This window comes from Patagioenas fasciata, chromosome 32, assembly GCF_037038585.1.
Source record: "Patagioenas fasciata isolate bPatFas1 chromosome 32, bPatFas1.hap1, whole genome shotgun sequence".
Classification (NCBI taxonomy): domain Eukaryota; kingdom Metazoa; phylum Chordata; class Aves; order Columbiformes; family Columbidae; genus Patagioenas; species Patagioenas fasciata.
In genome coordinates, this window is record NC_092551.1 from 3,667,091 (window position 1) to 3,683,678 (window position 16,588).

Below are 16,588 nucleotides of genomic sequence, written 5' to 3' on the forward strand. Positions count from 1 at the left end.
TGCCCCACCCTGGGGGGTTTCAGCCCGTCCCGGGGTCCCGCCCCCGCGCAGCTGCGGCGGCTTTAGGGCCGTTGGGGCCGGGCCCGGGGCCGCTCGGTCGCTGTGTCCGTCTGTCCGTTGTTTTCGGTCGCTGTGTCCGTCTGTCCGTTGTTTTCGGTCGGTCCGTCCGCCCGGGGATGGCGGAGCCGCTGTTCCTGGAGGGGCAGCCCCCCGACTTCTCGCTGCTCCAGCGGCTGCTCTGCCTGGAGCCCGAGCTGGGGCCCCCGCTCCTGCCGCCCCCCAGCCCCGGGGACACCGGGAACACCGGGAACGGGGACACCGGGAACACCGGGAACACCGGCACCGGCCGCCCCGGCAGGTGCGAACCGGGGGAGCGGGAGAAACGGGATCGGGGATGGGGGAACCGGGAGAACCGGGGCCGGGTCTGGTCCCACTGGGGGAACTGGGAATGGTCCGACCGGGGGCAACGGGGGAAAACGGGACCGGAGATGGTCCGACGGGGGGACCGGGAGAACCGGGACCGGGGATGGTGGGACTGGGAGAACCGGGGCCGGGTTTGGTCCCACTGGGGGAACTGGGAATGGTCCGACCGGGGGAACGGAGAGAAACGGAACCGGGTTTGGTCCGACCGGGGGGAACCTGGAGAACCGGGACCGGGTTTGGTCCGATCGGGTTTGGTCCCACTGGGTGAACCGGGGATGGTCCGACTGGGGAGAACCGGGACCGGGGATGGTCCGACCGGGGGAACCGGGACCGGGGATGTTCCGACCGGGTTTGGTCCCACCGGGGAACCGGGGATGGTCCGACCGGGGGGAACCGGGAGAACCGGGACCAGGTTTTGGTCCGACCGGGGGAACCGGGACCGGGGTCCCCGTGTCCGCCTCATCCCGGGTGTTTCCGCACTCCCCGCAGGCCGGGGCCCCCCCCGCGCCCCCCGAGCCCCCCCGGGGCGGGTCTCACGTTCCTGCAGGAGTCGGTGCAGCTGCTCAGCCCCCCCGCTCCGCCCCCCGCGCCCCCCGCCGCCCCCCCCGAGCGAGCCGGGCCCCCCCCGCGCCCCCCCGGCGGCCCCGACGCCCTCAGCATCATCAGCACCCAGTGCCGGCACCTGGCGGGGGAAACCGGCGCCGGGGATGGGAACGGGAACGGGAACGGCTCCGGTTCCGGCTCCGGTTCCGGCTCCGGGCGGCGGCGCAAGCAGGCGGCCCCCCAGCGCGGGGCCGACCCCCGGGACCCCCTTTTCCGGGGGGTGACCGTCCGCATGCGCCTGGGCCCCCCCAGCGGCAGCGCCGGCGGCTTCAGCCTCCGCATCACCGCCCGCAGGTACGGACACCGGCTGTCCGGCTGTCCGGCTGTCCGGCTGTCCGGCTGTCCGGCTGTCCGGCCGGCTGCGCCTTTGGGCTGTGGGATGCACCGTCCGTCTGTCCGGCTGCACCGTCCGTCTGTCCGGCTGCACCCCTGGGCTCCTCGGTCCGTCTAAAGGCACCTCTGGAACTCGGGCTGTGTTGTCCGTCTGTCCGGCTGCACCTCTGGGCATCCCTGGGCTGCCCCGTCCGTCTGTCTGTCTGTTCGCACCCTCCCCACCAGGCAAGACCCCCAGTCCCCCCTCCCTGGTTGTGGCCCCCGGGGGTTCCCCTGTTCCACTGGGGGGGGTCCCCCATTCAAAGGGGGGTCCCCCATTTCCCGGGGGTCCCCCTCCCTCCCCTGACCCCCCCGTTTTCCCGCAGGGCCCCCGGCCGGATCTGGGGGTGCCGCCCCCCGGCCGCCCCCCCCGGGGTGGGCAGCAGCTCGGAGGACGACGCCGCCCTGAACCAGGGTAAGGCCGGGGGACCCCCCCCAACACAGGGACCCCCCTAACACAGGGACCCCCCGGACAGAACAGGGGACCCCCCAAGACAAGGATCCCCCAGGACGGGGACCCCCAGGGTGGGACGGGGACCCCAGGGAAGGTTGGGCCCCCCCGCTGTACTCGGGGTGCCCGTGTCCCCCCCAGGCCGCAGGCGCTGCGCCTCCTGCAAGACGCGCCGGACCCCCCTGTGGCGAGCGGCCGAGAACGGGACCCCCCTGTGCAACGCCTGCGGCATCCGGTACGGACCCCCCCCGAACCTGGGACCCCCCCCAAGCCTGGGACCCCCCCAAACCTGGGACCCCCCCAAACCTGGGACCCCCCAAACCTGGGACACCCCCCAACCCCCAGGGACCCCCCTGTGCAACGCCTGCGGCATCCGGTACGGACCCCCCCGAACCTGGGACCCCCCCCAAACCTGGGACCCCCCCAAACCTGGGACCCCCCCAAACCTGGGACCCCCCCAACCCCCAGGGACCCCCTGTGCAACGCCTGCGGCATCCGGTACGGACCCCCCGAACCTGGGACCCCCCCGAACCTGGGACCCCCCCAAACCTGGGACCCCCCCCCAACCCCCAGGGACCCCCCCAGACCCAGGACCCCCCCAGGGACCCCCCTGTGCAATGCCTGTGGCATCCGGTATGGACCCCCCGAGCCCCCAGGGACCCCCCCAAACCTGGGACACCCCCCCGAGCCCCCAGGGACACCCCAAACCTGGGACACCCCCCCGAGCCCCCAGGGACCCCCCCAAACCTGGGACCCCCAAACCCTGGGGACCCCCCTGTGCAACGCCTGCAGCATCGGGTATGGGACAGGACCCCCCCAAACCCCCAGGGACCCCCCAAACCTGGGGACCCCCCTGTGCAACACCTGCGGCATCAGGTATGGGACCCCCCCAAACCCCCAGGGACCCCCCAAACGTGGGAACCCGCCTGTGCAACACTTGCAGCATCGGGTATGGGACCCCCCAAACCCCTGGGGACCCCCCTGTGCAACACTTGCGGCATCGGGTATGGGACAGGACCCCAAACCCCTGGGGACCCCAAAACCCCGGGACCCCCCTGAACCCTGGGGACCCCAAAGCCCCGGGACCCCCCTGAACCCTGGGGACCCCCAAACCCTGGGGACCCCCCCGACCGCTTCCCCCCCGTTTTGCCGCAGGTACCGGAAGTACCGGGTGCGGTGCTGGCGCTGCTGGAACGTCCCCGGCAAGAGCGGGGCCCCCCGGCCCCAGTGTCCCCAGTGTCCCCGCTGCTGGCGCCCGGCGGGGGGCGGGAGGGGGTGACGGTGACCACTCTGTGGGGGGGGAGGGCCGGGTGGTCCCTTGGGAGCAATTAAATGTCCCGGTGACGATGGCAGCGGGTGTCCCGGTGTCACCCGCTCGGGGTGGGGGGGACATGGGGGGGCTTGATGTCACCACTGGTGGCCTCGTGGGGAGATGGGGGGGGTCCTGGGTTGTGGGTTGGGGACAGGGGAGGGGGTTTGGGGACAATGCGGGGGTGGCTGGGCTGGGGGTCCCTGTTGGGGTGTGGGTTGGGACAGGGGAGGGGGTTTGGGGACAGATGGGGACACAAAGAGTGGGAAAATGGGCACTTGGGGGGGCTCGGACACCTGGGTCCTTTACCCCTGTGCACCCCAATGGCCCCCGGACGCCTGGGTCCCTTACGTCTGTGGACCCCAGGGGACCCGGACGCCTGGGTCCCTTACGTCTGTGGACCCCAAGGGACCCGGATGCCTGGGTCCCTTATGTCTGTGGACCCCAATGGCCCCCGGACGCCTGGGTCCCTTATGTCTGTGCACCCCAATGGCCCCCGGACGCCTGGGTCCCTTAGCCCTGTGCACCCCAATGGCCCCCGGACGCCTGGGTCCCTTAGCCCTGTGCACCCCAATGGCCCCCGGACGCCTGGGTCCCTCCCTAGAGCTGGTGGGGGGGGCTCAGAGTGGGGTCCCCCCCCCCCATTGTCACCATCGTCCCCCCCTGAAAACAGAATTAATTATTTATTTATAGGTGGGAAAAGCCGCGACCCCCCCAATTCTGCTTTAAAATACTTAAAAAACAGCCCCAAAAACTCCCCGAATCCCCCAAACCCCTGTGCCGGGGTGGGGGTACAAAAGGGACCCCCATCCCCCAAAACCTCCGCATCCCCCCCTAATTCTCAGTGTGCGCAAAAACGGTTCAAAATCACCAAAAGACACCAAAACCCCTCCGGTTCGCCCCAAATTGGGTTGGGGGCCGAGGTGACGCCGCAGTCAGGGTTGGGCGAGCGGGGTGGTGGGGACCTCGCTGCGGTGGCCGCGGTGACGCCGCGATCAAGGTTGGGTGAGCAGGACGGCGTGGACTTCACCGCGGTGACGCTGCGATCGAGGTTGGGTGAGCAGGATGCCATAGAGCTCGCTGCGGTGATGTGGTGATCAGGGTCGGGTGAGTGGGATGCCGGAGACCTCGCCGCGGTGGCCGCGGTGACACGGTGATCATGGTTGGGTGAGCTGGATGCCATAGACCTCGCCACGGTGATGCGGTGATCAGGGTTGAGCGAGCGCGGTGCCATAGACTTCATTGCGGTGACACCACGATCAGGGTTGGGCGAGCGGGATGGCGGAGACTTCACCATGGTGACACCACAATCACGGTTGGGCGAGCGGGATGGCGGAGACTTCACCACGGTGACACCACAATCACGGTTGGGCGAGCGGGATGGCGTGGAGCTCGCCGCGGTGGCCATGGTGACACCATGATCAGGGTTGGGCGAGCGGGATGGCGGTGACACCACGATCAGGGTTGGGCGAGCGGGATGGCGGAGACCTTGCCATGGTGATCACGGTTGGGCGAACAGGATGGTGTAGAGCTCATTGTGGTGACACCGCGGTCAGGGTTGGGCGAGCGGGATGGCGTGGAGCTCGCCGCGGTGGCTGTGGTGGTGGCCGCGGTGGCCATGGTGGTGCGGTGATCACGGTTGGGCGAGTGGGATGGTGTGGAGCTCGCCGTGGTGCCCGTGGTGGTGGCCGCGGTGGCACCATGATCACGGTTGGGCGAGCGGGATGGCGGTGACACCATGATCAGGGTTGGGCGAGCGGGATGGCGTGGAGCTCGCCACGGTGGCCATGGTGGTGGCCGTGGTGGTGGCCGTGGTGGCCGTGGTGATGCGGTGATCACGGTTGGGCAAGCAGGATGGCGTGGAGCTCGCCGCGGTGGCCATGGTGACACCACGATCAGGGTTGGGCGAGCGGGATGGCGTGGAGCTCACCGCGGTGGCCATGGTGACACCATGATCACAGTTGGGCGAGCGGGATGGCGGTGACACCATGATCAGGGTTGGGCGAGCGGGATGGCGTGGAGCTCGCCGCGGCGGCCATGGTGACACCACGATCAGGGTTGGGCGAGCGGGATGGCGTGGAGCTCGCCGCGGTGTCCGTGGTGTCCGTGGTGGTGTCCGTGGTGTCCGTGGTGTCCGTGGTGGTGTCCGTGGTGGTGTCCGTGGTGTCCGTGGTGGGCGCGGGCGCCGCCGGAGCCCTCGGCGCGGCGCACGTCGTACTCGCCCTTCTTGCAGGCCGTGCTCCTCAGGTAGGCGCCGCCCGCGGCCGCCAGCGCCAGCGCGGTGACAGCGCCCACCGAGCCCAGCGCCGCCGCCAGCGCCGCGCCGCCCTCTGGGACACGGGGACACCGCTGGGACACCACCGGGGGAATGGGGACACGGGGGGAATGGGGACACTGAACTGGGGGGAAATTGGGATAACTGGGGGAATGGGGGAACTGGGGAAAATGGGGGAAACTGGGAGAAATGGGGAAACGGGGAAACTGGGATAACTGGGAGAAATGGGGGAAATGGGGAAACTGGGGGAAATGGGGGCATGGGGGAACTGGGATAACTGGGGGAAATGGGGATAACGGGGGGATATGGGGAAACTGGAGGTTTTGGGGTTGGAAATCTGGGGGTTTTGGGGTCAGAAAGTTGGGGGTTTGGGGTTGGAGATCTGGGGGAAACTTTGGGGTTTGGGGTCAGAAAGTTGGGGGTTTGGGGTTGGGAATCTGGGGTTTTGGGGTCAAAAAGTTGGGGGTTTGGGGTTGGGACGACTGGGAAAACTGGGGGGGTTGGGTCAGAAAGTTGGGGGTTTGGGGCCAGGGGGTTGGGTGTTGGGTCCCGCCCCGCGTCCCCCGCCCCGCGTCCCCTGCCCCGTCCCGCGTCCCCCGTCCCGCGTCCCCCGTCACGTCCCGTGTCCCCCGTCCCGCGTCCCCCGCCCCGCGTCCCGCGTCCCCCGTCACGTCCCGTGTCCCCTGTCCCGCGTCCCCCGCCCCGTCCCCCGTCCCATGTCCCCCGTCCCGCGTCCCGCGTCCCCCGCCCCGTCCCGTGTCCCGCGTCCCCCGCCCCGTCCCATGTCCCCCGTCCCCCGCCCCGTCCCGCGTCCCCCGCCCCGTCCCGCGTCCCCCGTCACGTCCCGCGTCCCCCGCCCCGTGTCCCGCGTCCCCCGCCCCGTCCCCCGTCCCGCGTCCCCCGCCCCGCCCCGCGTCCCCCGCCCCGCCCCGCTCACCGTGCACGTGCACGCGGACGCTGCGCTGCGCGCGGCCGTGGGCGTTGGCGGCCGTGCAGGTGTAGAGGCCGCGGTTGCGGGTCCCGGCGGCCGCCACGGCCACCGAGCGGTTGTCGGGGGCCACGAGCAGGTTGGGGGCCGGGGGCAGCGCCCAGCGCAGCAGCGGCGGGGGGAGCCCCTCCGATCGGCACTCGACCGTGAAGCTGGCGCCCAGCGGCACGGCGGGCGACGGCAGCACCCGCAGCTCCGGCACCGAGGGGCTGTCTGACCCGAAACCGCGGGGATTCACCCTAAAAACACAGCCCGGAGCCCAGCACCCGCAGCTCCGGCACCGAGGGGCTGTCTGACCCGAAATGGGGGGATTCACCCTAAAAACACAGCCCGGAGCCCAGCACCCGCAGCTCCGGCACCGAGGGGCTGTCTGACCCGAAACCGCGGGGATTCACCCTAAAAACACAGCCCGGCACCCAGCACCCGCAGCTCCGGCACCGAGGGGCTGTCTGACCCGAAACCCCAGGGATTCACCCTAAAAACACAGCCCGGAGCCCAGCACCCGCAGCTCCGGCACCGAGGGGCTGTCTGACCCGAAATGGGGGGATTCACCCTAAAAACACAGCCCGGCACCCAGCACCCGCAGCTCCGGCACCGAGGGGCTGTCTGACCCGAAACCGCGGGGATTCACCCTAAAAACACAGCCCGGAGCCCAGCACCCGCAGCTCCGGCACCGAGGGGCTGTCTGACCCGAAACCCCAGGGATTCACCCTAAAAACACAGCCCGGCGCCCAGCACCCGCAGCTCCGGCACCGAGGGGCTGTCTGACCCGAAATGGGGGGGATTCACCCTAAAAACACAGCCCGGAGCCCAGCACCCGCAGCTCCGGCACCGAGGGGCTGTCTGACCCGAAACCGCGGGGATTCACCCTAAAAACACAGCCCGGAGCCCAGCACCCGCAGCTCCGGCACCGAGGGGCTGTCTGACCCGAAACCGCGGGGATTCACCCTAAAAACACAGCCCGGCACCCAGCACCCGCAGCTCCGGCACCGAGGGGCTGTCTGACCCGAAACCCCAGGGATTCACCCTAAAAACACAGCCCGGAGCCCAGCACCCGCAGCTCCGGCACCGAGGGGCTGTCTGACCCGAAATGGGGGGATTCACCCTAAAAACACAGCCCGGCACCCAGCACCCGCAGCTCCGGCACCGAGGGGCTGTCTGACCCGAAACCCCAGGGATTCACCCTAAAAACACAGCCCGGAGCCCAGCACCCGCAGCTCCGGCACCGAGGGGCTGTCTGACCCGAAATGGGGGGATTCACCCTAAAAACACAGCCCGGAGCCCAGCACCCGCAGCTCCGGCACCGAGGGGCTGTCTGACCCGAAATGGGGGGATTCACCCTAAAAACACAGCCCGGAGCCCAGCACCCGCAGCTCTGGCACCGAGGGGCTGTCTGACCCGAAACCCCAGGGATTCACCCTAAAAACACAGCCCGGAGCCCAGCACCCGCAGCTCCGGCACCGAGGGGCTGTCTGACCCGAAACCCCAGGGATTCACCCTAAAAACACAGCCCGGCGCCCAGCACCCGCAGCTCCGGCACCGAGGGGCTGTCTGACCCGAAACCCCAGGGATTCACCCTAAAAACACAGCCCAGCGCCCAGCACCCGCAGCTCCGGCACCGAGGGGCTGTCTGACCCGAAACCCCAGGGATTCACCCTAAAAACACAGCCCGGCACCCAGCACCCGCAGCTCCGGCACCGAGGGGCTGTCTGACCCGAAACCCCAGGGATTCACCCTAAAAACACAGCCCGGCGCCCAGCACCCGCAGCTCCGGCACCGAGGGGCTGTCTGACCCGAAACCCCAGGGATTCACCCTAAAAACACAGCCCGGCGCCCAGCACCCGCAGCTCCGGCACCGAGGGGCTGTCTGACCCGAAACCCCAGGGATTCACCCTAAAAACACAGCCCAGAGCCCAGCACCCGCAGCTCCGGCACCGAGGGGCTGTCTGACCCGAAACCGCGGGGATTCACCCTAAAAACACAGCCCGGAGCCCAGCACCCGCAGCTCCGGCACCGAGGGGCTGTCTGACCCGAAACCACGGGGATTCACCCTAAAAACACAGCCCAGAGCCCAGCACCCGCAGCTCCGGCACCGAGGGGCTGTCTGACCCGAAATGGGGGGGATTCACCCTAAAAACACAGCCCAGAGCCCAGCACCCGCAGCTCCGGCACCGAGGGGCTGTCTGACCCGAAATGGGGGGATTCACCCTAAAAACACAGCCCGGCACCCAACCCCAGCACCCAACCCCAGCACCCGCAGGATGGGAACCGAGGGGCTGTCTGTGCCGCCCCAAAAAGGGGAAAATAACCCAAACTCCCCAGTTTTCTGACTCCCAAACCCCCCAGTTTCCCCCCTCCCAGTGTCCCCAGTGTCCCCGTGTCCCAAACCCCCAGTCTCCCAGTTCCCCATTGTCCCAGTGTCCCCAGTTCCATGGTGTTCCCATGTTCCCGTGTCCCCATTGTCCCCATGTCCCAGTGTTCCCATTTCCCATTGTCCCAGTGTGCCCATTGTCTCCAGCTCCCCAGTTTCCCCAATGTCCCCAACCCCCCAGTGTCCCCATTGTCCCCGATGTCCCCAGTGTCCCAGTTTCCCCATTGTCCCCATGTCCCCAGTGTCCCCAGCTCCCCAGTTTCCCCAATGTCCCCAACCCCTCAGTGTCCCCATCGTCCCCATTGTCCCCATAGTCCCCAGTGTCCCGGTGTCCCCATGTCCCCAGTGTTCTGGTGTCCCCATTGTCCCCATTGTCCCCATGTCCCCAGTGTCCCCACTGTCCCCCTTGTCCCCATGTCCCAGTGTCCCCATGTCCCCAGTGTTCTGGTGTCCCCACTGTACCCCTTGTTCCCCATGTCCCCAGTGTCCCCATGTCCCCAGTGTTCTGGTGTCCCCACTGTCCCCCTTGTCCCCATGTCCCAGTGTCTCCACTGTCCCCATTGTCCCCATGTCCCCAGTGTCCCGGTGTCCCCATGTCCCCAGTGTTCTGGTGTCCCCACTGTCCCCATTGTCCCCATGTCCCCAGTGTCCCCACTGTCCCCCTTGTCCCCATGTCCCAGTGTCTCCACTGTCCCCATTGTCCCCATGTCCCCAGTGTTCTGGTGTCCCCACTGTCCCCATTGTCCCCATTGTCCCCGTGTCCTCAGTGTCCCCGTGTCCCCATTGTCCCCAGTGTCCCAGTTTCCCCATGTCCCCATTGTCCCCACGTCCCCGCGCCCCAGCCCCGTCCCCGCTCACACTCCACGGCCACGGTGACGTTGCGCGCTGCGGAGCCGTGGGCGTTGGTGGCGCGGCACTCGTAGGTGCCGGCGTGGGCGCGGGTGACGTTGGGGCCGCGCGGGGGCTCCGGGGGGGTCCCCACTTTGGCGCAGGCCACGCTGGGGGGGGGGTTCCCGCTGGCCACGCAGCTCAGGTCCAGCGGCGCCCCCTCCACCCAGCGGCGCCGAGCGGGGCAGCCGGGGTCACCCAGGCTGGGCTGGTCTGGGGGGACAGGGGTGGGTGCTGGGGGACCCCCAGTTGGGCCGGCATGGCCAGGGCAACCATGGCGTGGCTGTGGCAATGGCAACCCAGCCATGGCAACCCCGGCATGGCCATGGCAACCATGGCGTGGCTGTGGCAATGGCAACCCAGCCATGGCAACCCCGGCATGGCCATGGCAACCATGGCGTGGCTGTGGCAATGGCAACCCAGCCATGGCAACCCCAGCATGGCCATGGCAACCCAGCCATGGCAACCCCGGCATGACCATGGCAACCCCAGCATGGCCATGGCAACCCAGCCATGGCAACCATGGCATGGCTATGGCAACCCTGGCATGACTATGGCAACCCAACCATGGCAACCCCGGCATGGCCATGGTAAGCCAGCCATGGCAACCCAGCCATGGCCATGGCAACCCAGCCATGGCAACCCAGCCACGGCAACCCCGGCATGGCCATGGCAACCTGGCCATGGCAACCCAGCCACGGCAACCCTGGCATGACCACAGCAACCTGGCCATGGCAACCCAGCCATGGCATCCCCAGCATGCCCATGGCATCCCAACCATGGCAACCCCAGCACGGCCATGGCAACCCAGCCATGGCAACCCCAGCATGGCCATGGCATCCCCACCCCAACCATGGCATCCCTGGCATAGCCACAGCACCCCCGGCACAGCCAGCAGCCCCGGCATGGGGAACAGCAGCTCCGGCATCGCCGGATCCACAGCCCGGCTGCAGCACCCCCGTCCCAGCCCCATCCCCAGCAGGTCCCCCGCTCACACTCCACGGTGACGGTGACGCTCCGGACGGCCGCCCCGTGCTTGTTGGTGGCGCGGCACACGTAGCGCCCGGCGTCGGCGCGGGTCACGGCGCGGCCGCCCCAACCGCGGGCGGCGTCGCCATCGCGGGCGCAGCGGGTGCTGGGCGGGGGGTCCCCGTCGGCGCGGCACAGCAGCTCCCGCCGCTCGCCCTCCAGCCACGTGCGCCGCGCCGGGCAACCGCGCTCGCTCAGCGTGGGCTCGTCTGTTGCGGGGGGGGACACACACACAAAGCCCCGGTGAGCGCCGGTGCCGCCGGCACGACCGCGGCGGGGGCGCCGGCGCCACTCACACTCCACGCGGACGGTGACCAGGCGGCTCCGCGTGCCCTGGCTGTTGGCGGCGGTGCAGACGTAGGTGCCGGCGCGGGAGCGGGTGACGGGCTCCGGCTCGGCGGTGCTGACGGCGCTGCCGTTGCGGCCGCAGGTGACGGTGGGCGCGGGGTTGCCGGTGGCGCGGCAGGAAAGCGCTTCCTGCGTCCCGCGCAGCCACGTGCGGTTGCCGGGACAGTCGCTCGAGGACATTTCGGGCATGTCTGGAAAAGACCAAAGAGCCCCAGGGGTTGGAAGGGACCCCAAAGCTCATCCAGTCCAACCACCCCCTCGGACCAGGAACACCCGGCTGAGGTTGCACAGCACCCGCTGTTCCCAGCTGGTCTCCCATCCAAGCGCTGACCGGGGCCGACCCTGCTTAGCTTCCCAGATCAGATGAGACCGGGTGTTCTCAGAGTTCTACGGTTGTATATATTACATATATGTATATCTATATGTTCCCCAAGCGTATCCTGGCAGTATCTGAACTAAACCCTTTATTCAAGGGCAGAGCAGAGGGGCAGGAGAAACCCCCTGACCCACTGACCACCCCCTTCTAATCCCTCCCAGGTACCATTGGGTCTCCCATCCAAGCACTGACCGGGGCCGACCCTGCTTAGCTTCCCAGATTGGATGGGATTGGGCATTCTCCGAGTGCTATGGCTACATTATATGTATATATATATGTTCCCTAAGTATATCCTGACAGTATCTGAACTAAATCCTTTATTCCAGGGCAGAGCAGAGGGGCAGGAGAACCTCTCTGACCCACCGACCACCCCCTTCTAACCCACCCCAGGTACCATTGGTCTCCCATCCAAGCACTGACCGGGCCTGACCCTGCTTAGCTTCTGAGGTCGGGTGTTCTTAGGGTGCTATGGCTGTATACATTACATATATAGATATGTATGTATATATGTGTTCCCCGAGTATATCCTGACAGCGTCTGAACTAAACCCTTTTTCCATGCCCATCCTGTTGTCCCCAGGTCCCTTTGCACCGCTCTCCAAGGGGCCGTTCCCACCCTATACCAGAACCCGGGGTAGATGGAGGGGCGAACGGCAGCCCCGGGACCCCCGGCGCGGCACTCACAGAGCACGGCGAGCCGGGCGGCCGCGTCCTTGGTCACCGTGTTGTCACCGAGGGCCAGGCTGGCGCGGCAGCCCAAGCGCCGCCCGTCGTCCTCCCGCCGCGCCGCCAAGCGCAGCTCCAACCGCGGCCGCGGCCCCTCGGCCAGGACCCCCCCGGCGGCGTCGCGGAGCTGCAGCCGCACCCCGGGGGGGTCGGCGGGGCCGGCGCGGCACAGCGCGGTCACCTCGGCGCCCGCCGGCACCGGCGCCGGGCTCAGCTCCAGCACCGGAGCCGGGAAACCTGCGGGAAGGCGCGGTGGGAGCCACGGGTTCGGCCACACGCTCCGGTGGCCCCCGCGCCACGCGCGGCGCCTTACGGTAAACGTGGAGCGGCTGCCGCGCCGTCCGCGCCGCCGTGGCCACGGCCGCGGTGCAGCTGAGGTCCAGCCGGCCCGGCGCGGTGGGGGACAGCGTGGTGGCGGCCGTCAGGACGTCCCCGGCGGCCGTGACCGTGACGTTGAGGCTCTGGCCGGCCAGGGTGACGCCGAGGCGGACGGCGGCGGCGGGGAAGGCGCCGGTGAGCTGGCAGCTGGCGCTGGCGCTGGCACCGGCTTCCAGGATCGGGGGAGCGCGGAGCTGCGGGGGCTCCGGGAGCGCTGCGGGATTCGGGGTCACCGGGGATGGGGGGGCAGGGGGTCAGGGGGGTTGTGGGAGGGAGGGGAGGGGAAATGGGATAGGAATGGGGACGGAGATGGGATTGGGATGGAGATGGAGATGGGAATGATGATGGGATGGGATTGGAGATGGGAATGGGATGGGAATGGGAATGGAGATGGGAATGGGATAGGAATGGGGATGGAGATGGGAATGGGGATGGAGATGGGAATGGGGATGGAGATGGGGATGGGATGGGAATGGGAATGGGGATGGAGATGGGAATGATGATGGGATGGGATTGGAGATGGGAATGGGATGGGAATGGGATGGGAATGGGGATGGAGATGGGAATGATGATGGGATGGGATTGGAGATGGGAATGGGATGGGAATGGGATGGGAATGGGGATGGAGATGGGAATGATGATGGGATGGGATTGGAGATGGGAATGGGATGGGAATGGGATGGGAATGGGGATGGAGATGGGAATGATGATGGGATGGGACTGGAGATGGGAATGGGGATGGGGATGGGAATGGGATGGAGATGGAGATGGGAATGGGGATGGAGATGGGAATGGGGATGGAGATGGGATGGGAATAGGGATGGAGATGGGAATGATGATGGGATGGGATTGGAGATGGGAATGGGAATGGGATGGGAATGGGGATGGAGATGGGAATGGGATGGAGATGGGAATGAGATGGAAATGGGGATGGAGATGGGAATGATGATGGGATGGGATTGAAGATGGAAATGGGATGGGAATGGGGATGGAGATGGGAAAGGGAATGGGACTGGGATGGGAATGGGGATGGGAATGGGGATGGGATGGGGATGGCAATGGGGATGGGATGGAATGGGATGGGAATAGGGATGGGAATGGGATGGGGATGGGACTGGGATGGGGATGGGACTGGGATGGGAATGTGATGGTCATGGGAATGGGATGGGGATGGGGATGGGACTGGGATGGGGATGGGACTGGGATGGGGATGGGGATGGGAAGGGCAGGGCAGGGCAGGGGTCCGGCGCCGGCGCCGTTCCTCACCGAAGACGGAGAGCGTGCGCGGCGCGGCGGCGCGGGCGAACAGGGGCCCGTGGGGGCGCAGGGACAGCTCGGCGTGGCAGGTGACGTCCTGGCCGTGGTCGCCGGGCGCGGCGGTCAGCACGTGGCTCACGGCCACGCTGGCGCTGCCGCGGGCGCCGCCGAAGCCCTGGGTGCGCAGCGTCTCGGCGCCGCGCCGCAGCGTCACCGTCAGGTTCCCCAGCGGCGCCACCTCCAGCACCCGGCACGTCAGGTTGCGGCTCTCGCCGACCGCCACCGGCGCCACCGGCTCCAGCACCACGCGCTCCGGCAGCCCTGCGGGACCCGCACAACCGTCGAGCGCGGCGCCGGAGAGGCACCGAACCCCAGCCGGGAGGGGCTGGGGAACGGGGTGGGATGGGATGGGAATGGGGAATGGGATGGGAATAGGGGATGGGAATGGGGATGGGAATAGGGGATGGGGATGGGATGGGAATAGGGGATGGGAATGGGGACTGGAATGGGGATGGGAACTGGGATTGAGATGGGAATAGGAATGGGATGGGGATGGGAATGGGGATGGGAAAAGGGATGGGAATGGGGATGGGAATAGGGGATGGGACTGGGATGGGAATGGGGACTGGAATGGGGATGGGAACTGGGATTGAGATGGGAATGGAGATGGGAATAGGAATGGGATGGGAATGATGATGGGATGGGATTGGAGATGGGAATGGGATGGGAATGGGGATGGAGATGGGAATGATGATGGGATGGGACTGGAGATGGGAATGGGGATGGGGATGGGATGGAGATGGAGATGGGAATGGGGATGGAGATGGGAATGGGATGGAGATGGGAATGGAATGGGGATGGGGATGGGATGGGGATGGGAATGGGGACTGGGATGGGAATGGGAATAGGAATGGGAATGGGATGGAACGGGATGGGAATAGGGACTGGGATGGGAATAGGGACTGGGATGGGAATGGGGACTGGGGACTGGGATGGGAATGGCAATGGGAATGGGATGGGAATGGGGATGTGATGGGAATGGGATGGGATGGGAAGGGGGATGGGGACTGGGAATGGGATGGGAATGGAGATGGGAAGGGAACAGGAATGGGAATGGGATGGGATGGAATGGGATGGGAATGGGGACTGGGATGGGAATGGGGATGGGAATGGGGATGGGATGGGGATGGCAATGGGGATGGGATGGAATGGGATGGGAATGGGGATGGGAATGGGGTCTGGGATGGGAATGGGGATGGGAATGGGGATGGGGACTGGGACTGAGATGGGAATGTGATGGTCATGGGAATGGGATGGGAATGGGGGATGGGACTGGGATGGGAATGGGGATGGAGATGGGAATGACAATGGGAATGGGAATGGAATGGGAATGGGACTGGAATGGGAATGTGATGGGGATGGGGATGGGACTGTAACGGGAATGGGGTGGGCCCAGGATGTGCCCGCTCCGGAACCCCATGGCACCCAGCAAACCCCCCCGAGCCCCCGCGGGACTCACGGTAGACGAGGATGCGGGTGCTGGCGTTGGCCTCGGCGCGGCCGCAGCGCCCGCGGCAGGTGGCGGGGCCGGGGTCCCAGCGCGACACGTTGAGCAGCCGGAAGCTTTGCCAGCGGCGCCCGGCGGCCCCGGCGCTCACGGCGGCGGCCGCGCCGGGGGGGGGGTCCAGCCCCAGCGTGGCGTTGCCCCCCGCGCAGCCCCCGCGGCTGCAGTTGATGGCGACCGAGCCCCCGAACGGCACCACGGCCACGCGCGGCCACGAGCCCACCGAGAACGTGCCCCGCGCCGCCCCTGCGGGACCCCCGGGGTAAGGGACCCAGGCGTCCGGGGGTCATTCCCACCATTACCCCCCAGCACTAAGGTTCCCCCACCCCTGGAAATAAGGGACCCAGGCGTCCGGGGGTCATTCCCACCACTACCCCCCCAGAATTAAGGTTCCTCCTGCCCTTTGAAATAAGGGACCCAGGCATCCGGGGGTCCCTCCCCATACTCCCCCCCAGCATTAAGGTTCCCCCACCCCTTGAAATAAGGGACCCAGGCGTCCGGGGGGTCATTCCCCATACCCCCCCCCCCCAGCATTAAGTTCCCCCTGCCTTTTGAAATAAGGGACCCAGGCGTCCGGGGGTTCCCCCATAGCACCCCCAGCATTAAGGTTCCCCCACCCCTTGAAATAAGGGACCCAGGCGTCCGGGGGTCATTCCCACCACTACCCCCCAGCATTGAAGTTCCCCCCACCCCTTGAAATAAGGGACCCAGGCGTCCGGGGGTCCTTCCCCATACTCCCCCCCAGCATTAAGGTTCCCCCTACCCTTTCAAATAAGGGACCCAGGCGTCCGGGGGTCCCTCCCCGTACCCACCCCCAGCATTAAGGTCCCCCCACCCCTTGAAATAAGGGACCCAGGCGTCCGGGGGTCCCCCCCACCCCCCAGCATTTTGGGTCTCTGGTATGGGGGGGTCCCTGAGCCCCCCCGCCCCCCCTACCTGCGAGCGCCAGGATGAGCGGGGGCAGCAGCCGCGCGGGCGGGAGCGGGGGGGCCATGGGGGGAGAAAGGGGGGGGGATGGAGATGGAGATGGGGATGGGGGGGGGATGATGGAGATGAGGAGGATGGGGAGGAAGAGGAGGATGGGGAGGAAGAGGAGGATGGGGAGGAATAAGGGGATGGGATGAAGAGGAGGATGAGGAGGACGGGGAAGGAAGAGCAGGACGGGAGGAAGAGCAGGACGGGAGGAGGAGGAGGAGGCTGGGCTGAATGGGAAGGATGGGGATGAAGAGGA

At 67.4% G+C, this 16,588-nt stretch overlaps 1 protein-coding gene across 2 annotated transcripts; it reads right to left on the minus strand.

Annotated features, from left to right (window-relative positions):
• Positions 1-5,106: 5,106 nt before the first annotated feature.
• Positions 5,107-16,351, minus strand: ICAM5 (intercellular adhesion molecule 5). 2 transcript variants are annotated; one of them, XM_071800619.1, is made up of 10 exons: positions 16,294-16,351; positions 15,313-15,603; positions 13,803-14,114; positions 12,472-12,750; positions 12,117-12,395; positions 11,006-11,248; positions 10,676-10,918; positions 9,651-9,893; positions 6,371-6,634; positions 5,107-5,488 (listed from the first exon to the last, which is right to left on the minus strand). In XM_071800619.1, the coding sequence occupies exons 1-10, from the start codon at positions 16,349-16,351 to the stop codon at positions 5,211-5,213; spliced, it is 2,490 nt and encodes an 829-aa protein (XP_071656720.1). In that variant the 3' UTR covers positions 5,107-5,210. The 2 variants fall into 2 exon arrangements, with proteins under 2 accessions (XP_071656720.1, XP_071656721.1); XM_071800620.1 differs by having other exon boundaries at positions 5,311-5,488; positions 6,371-6,630.
• Positions 16,352-16,588: the final 237 nt, after the last annotated feature.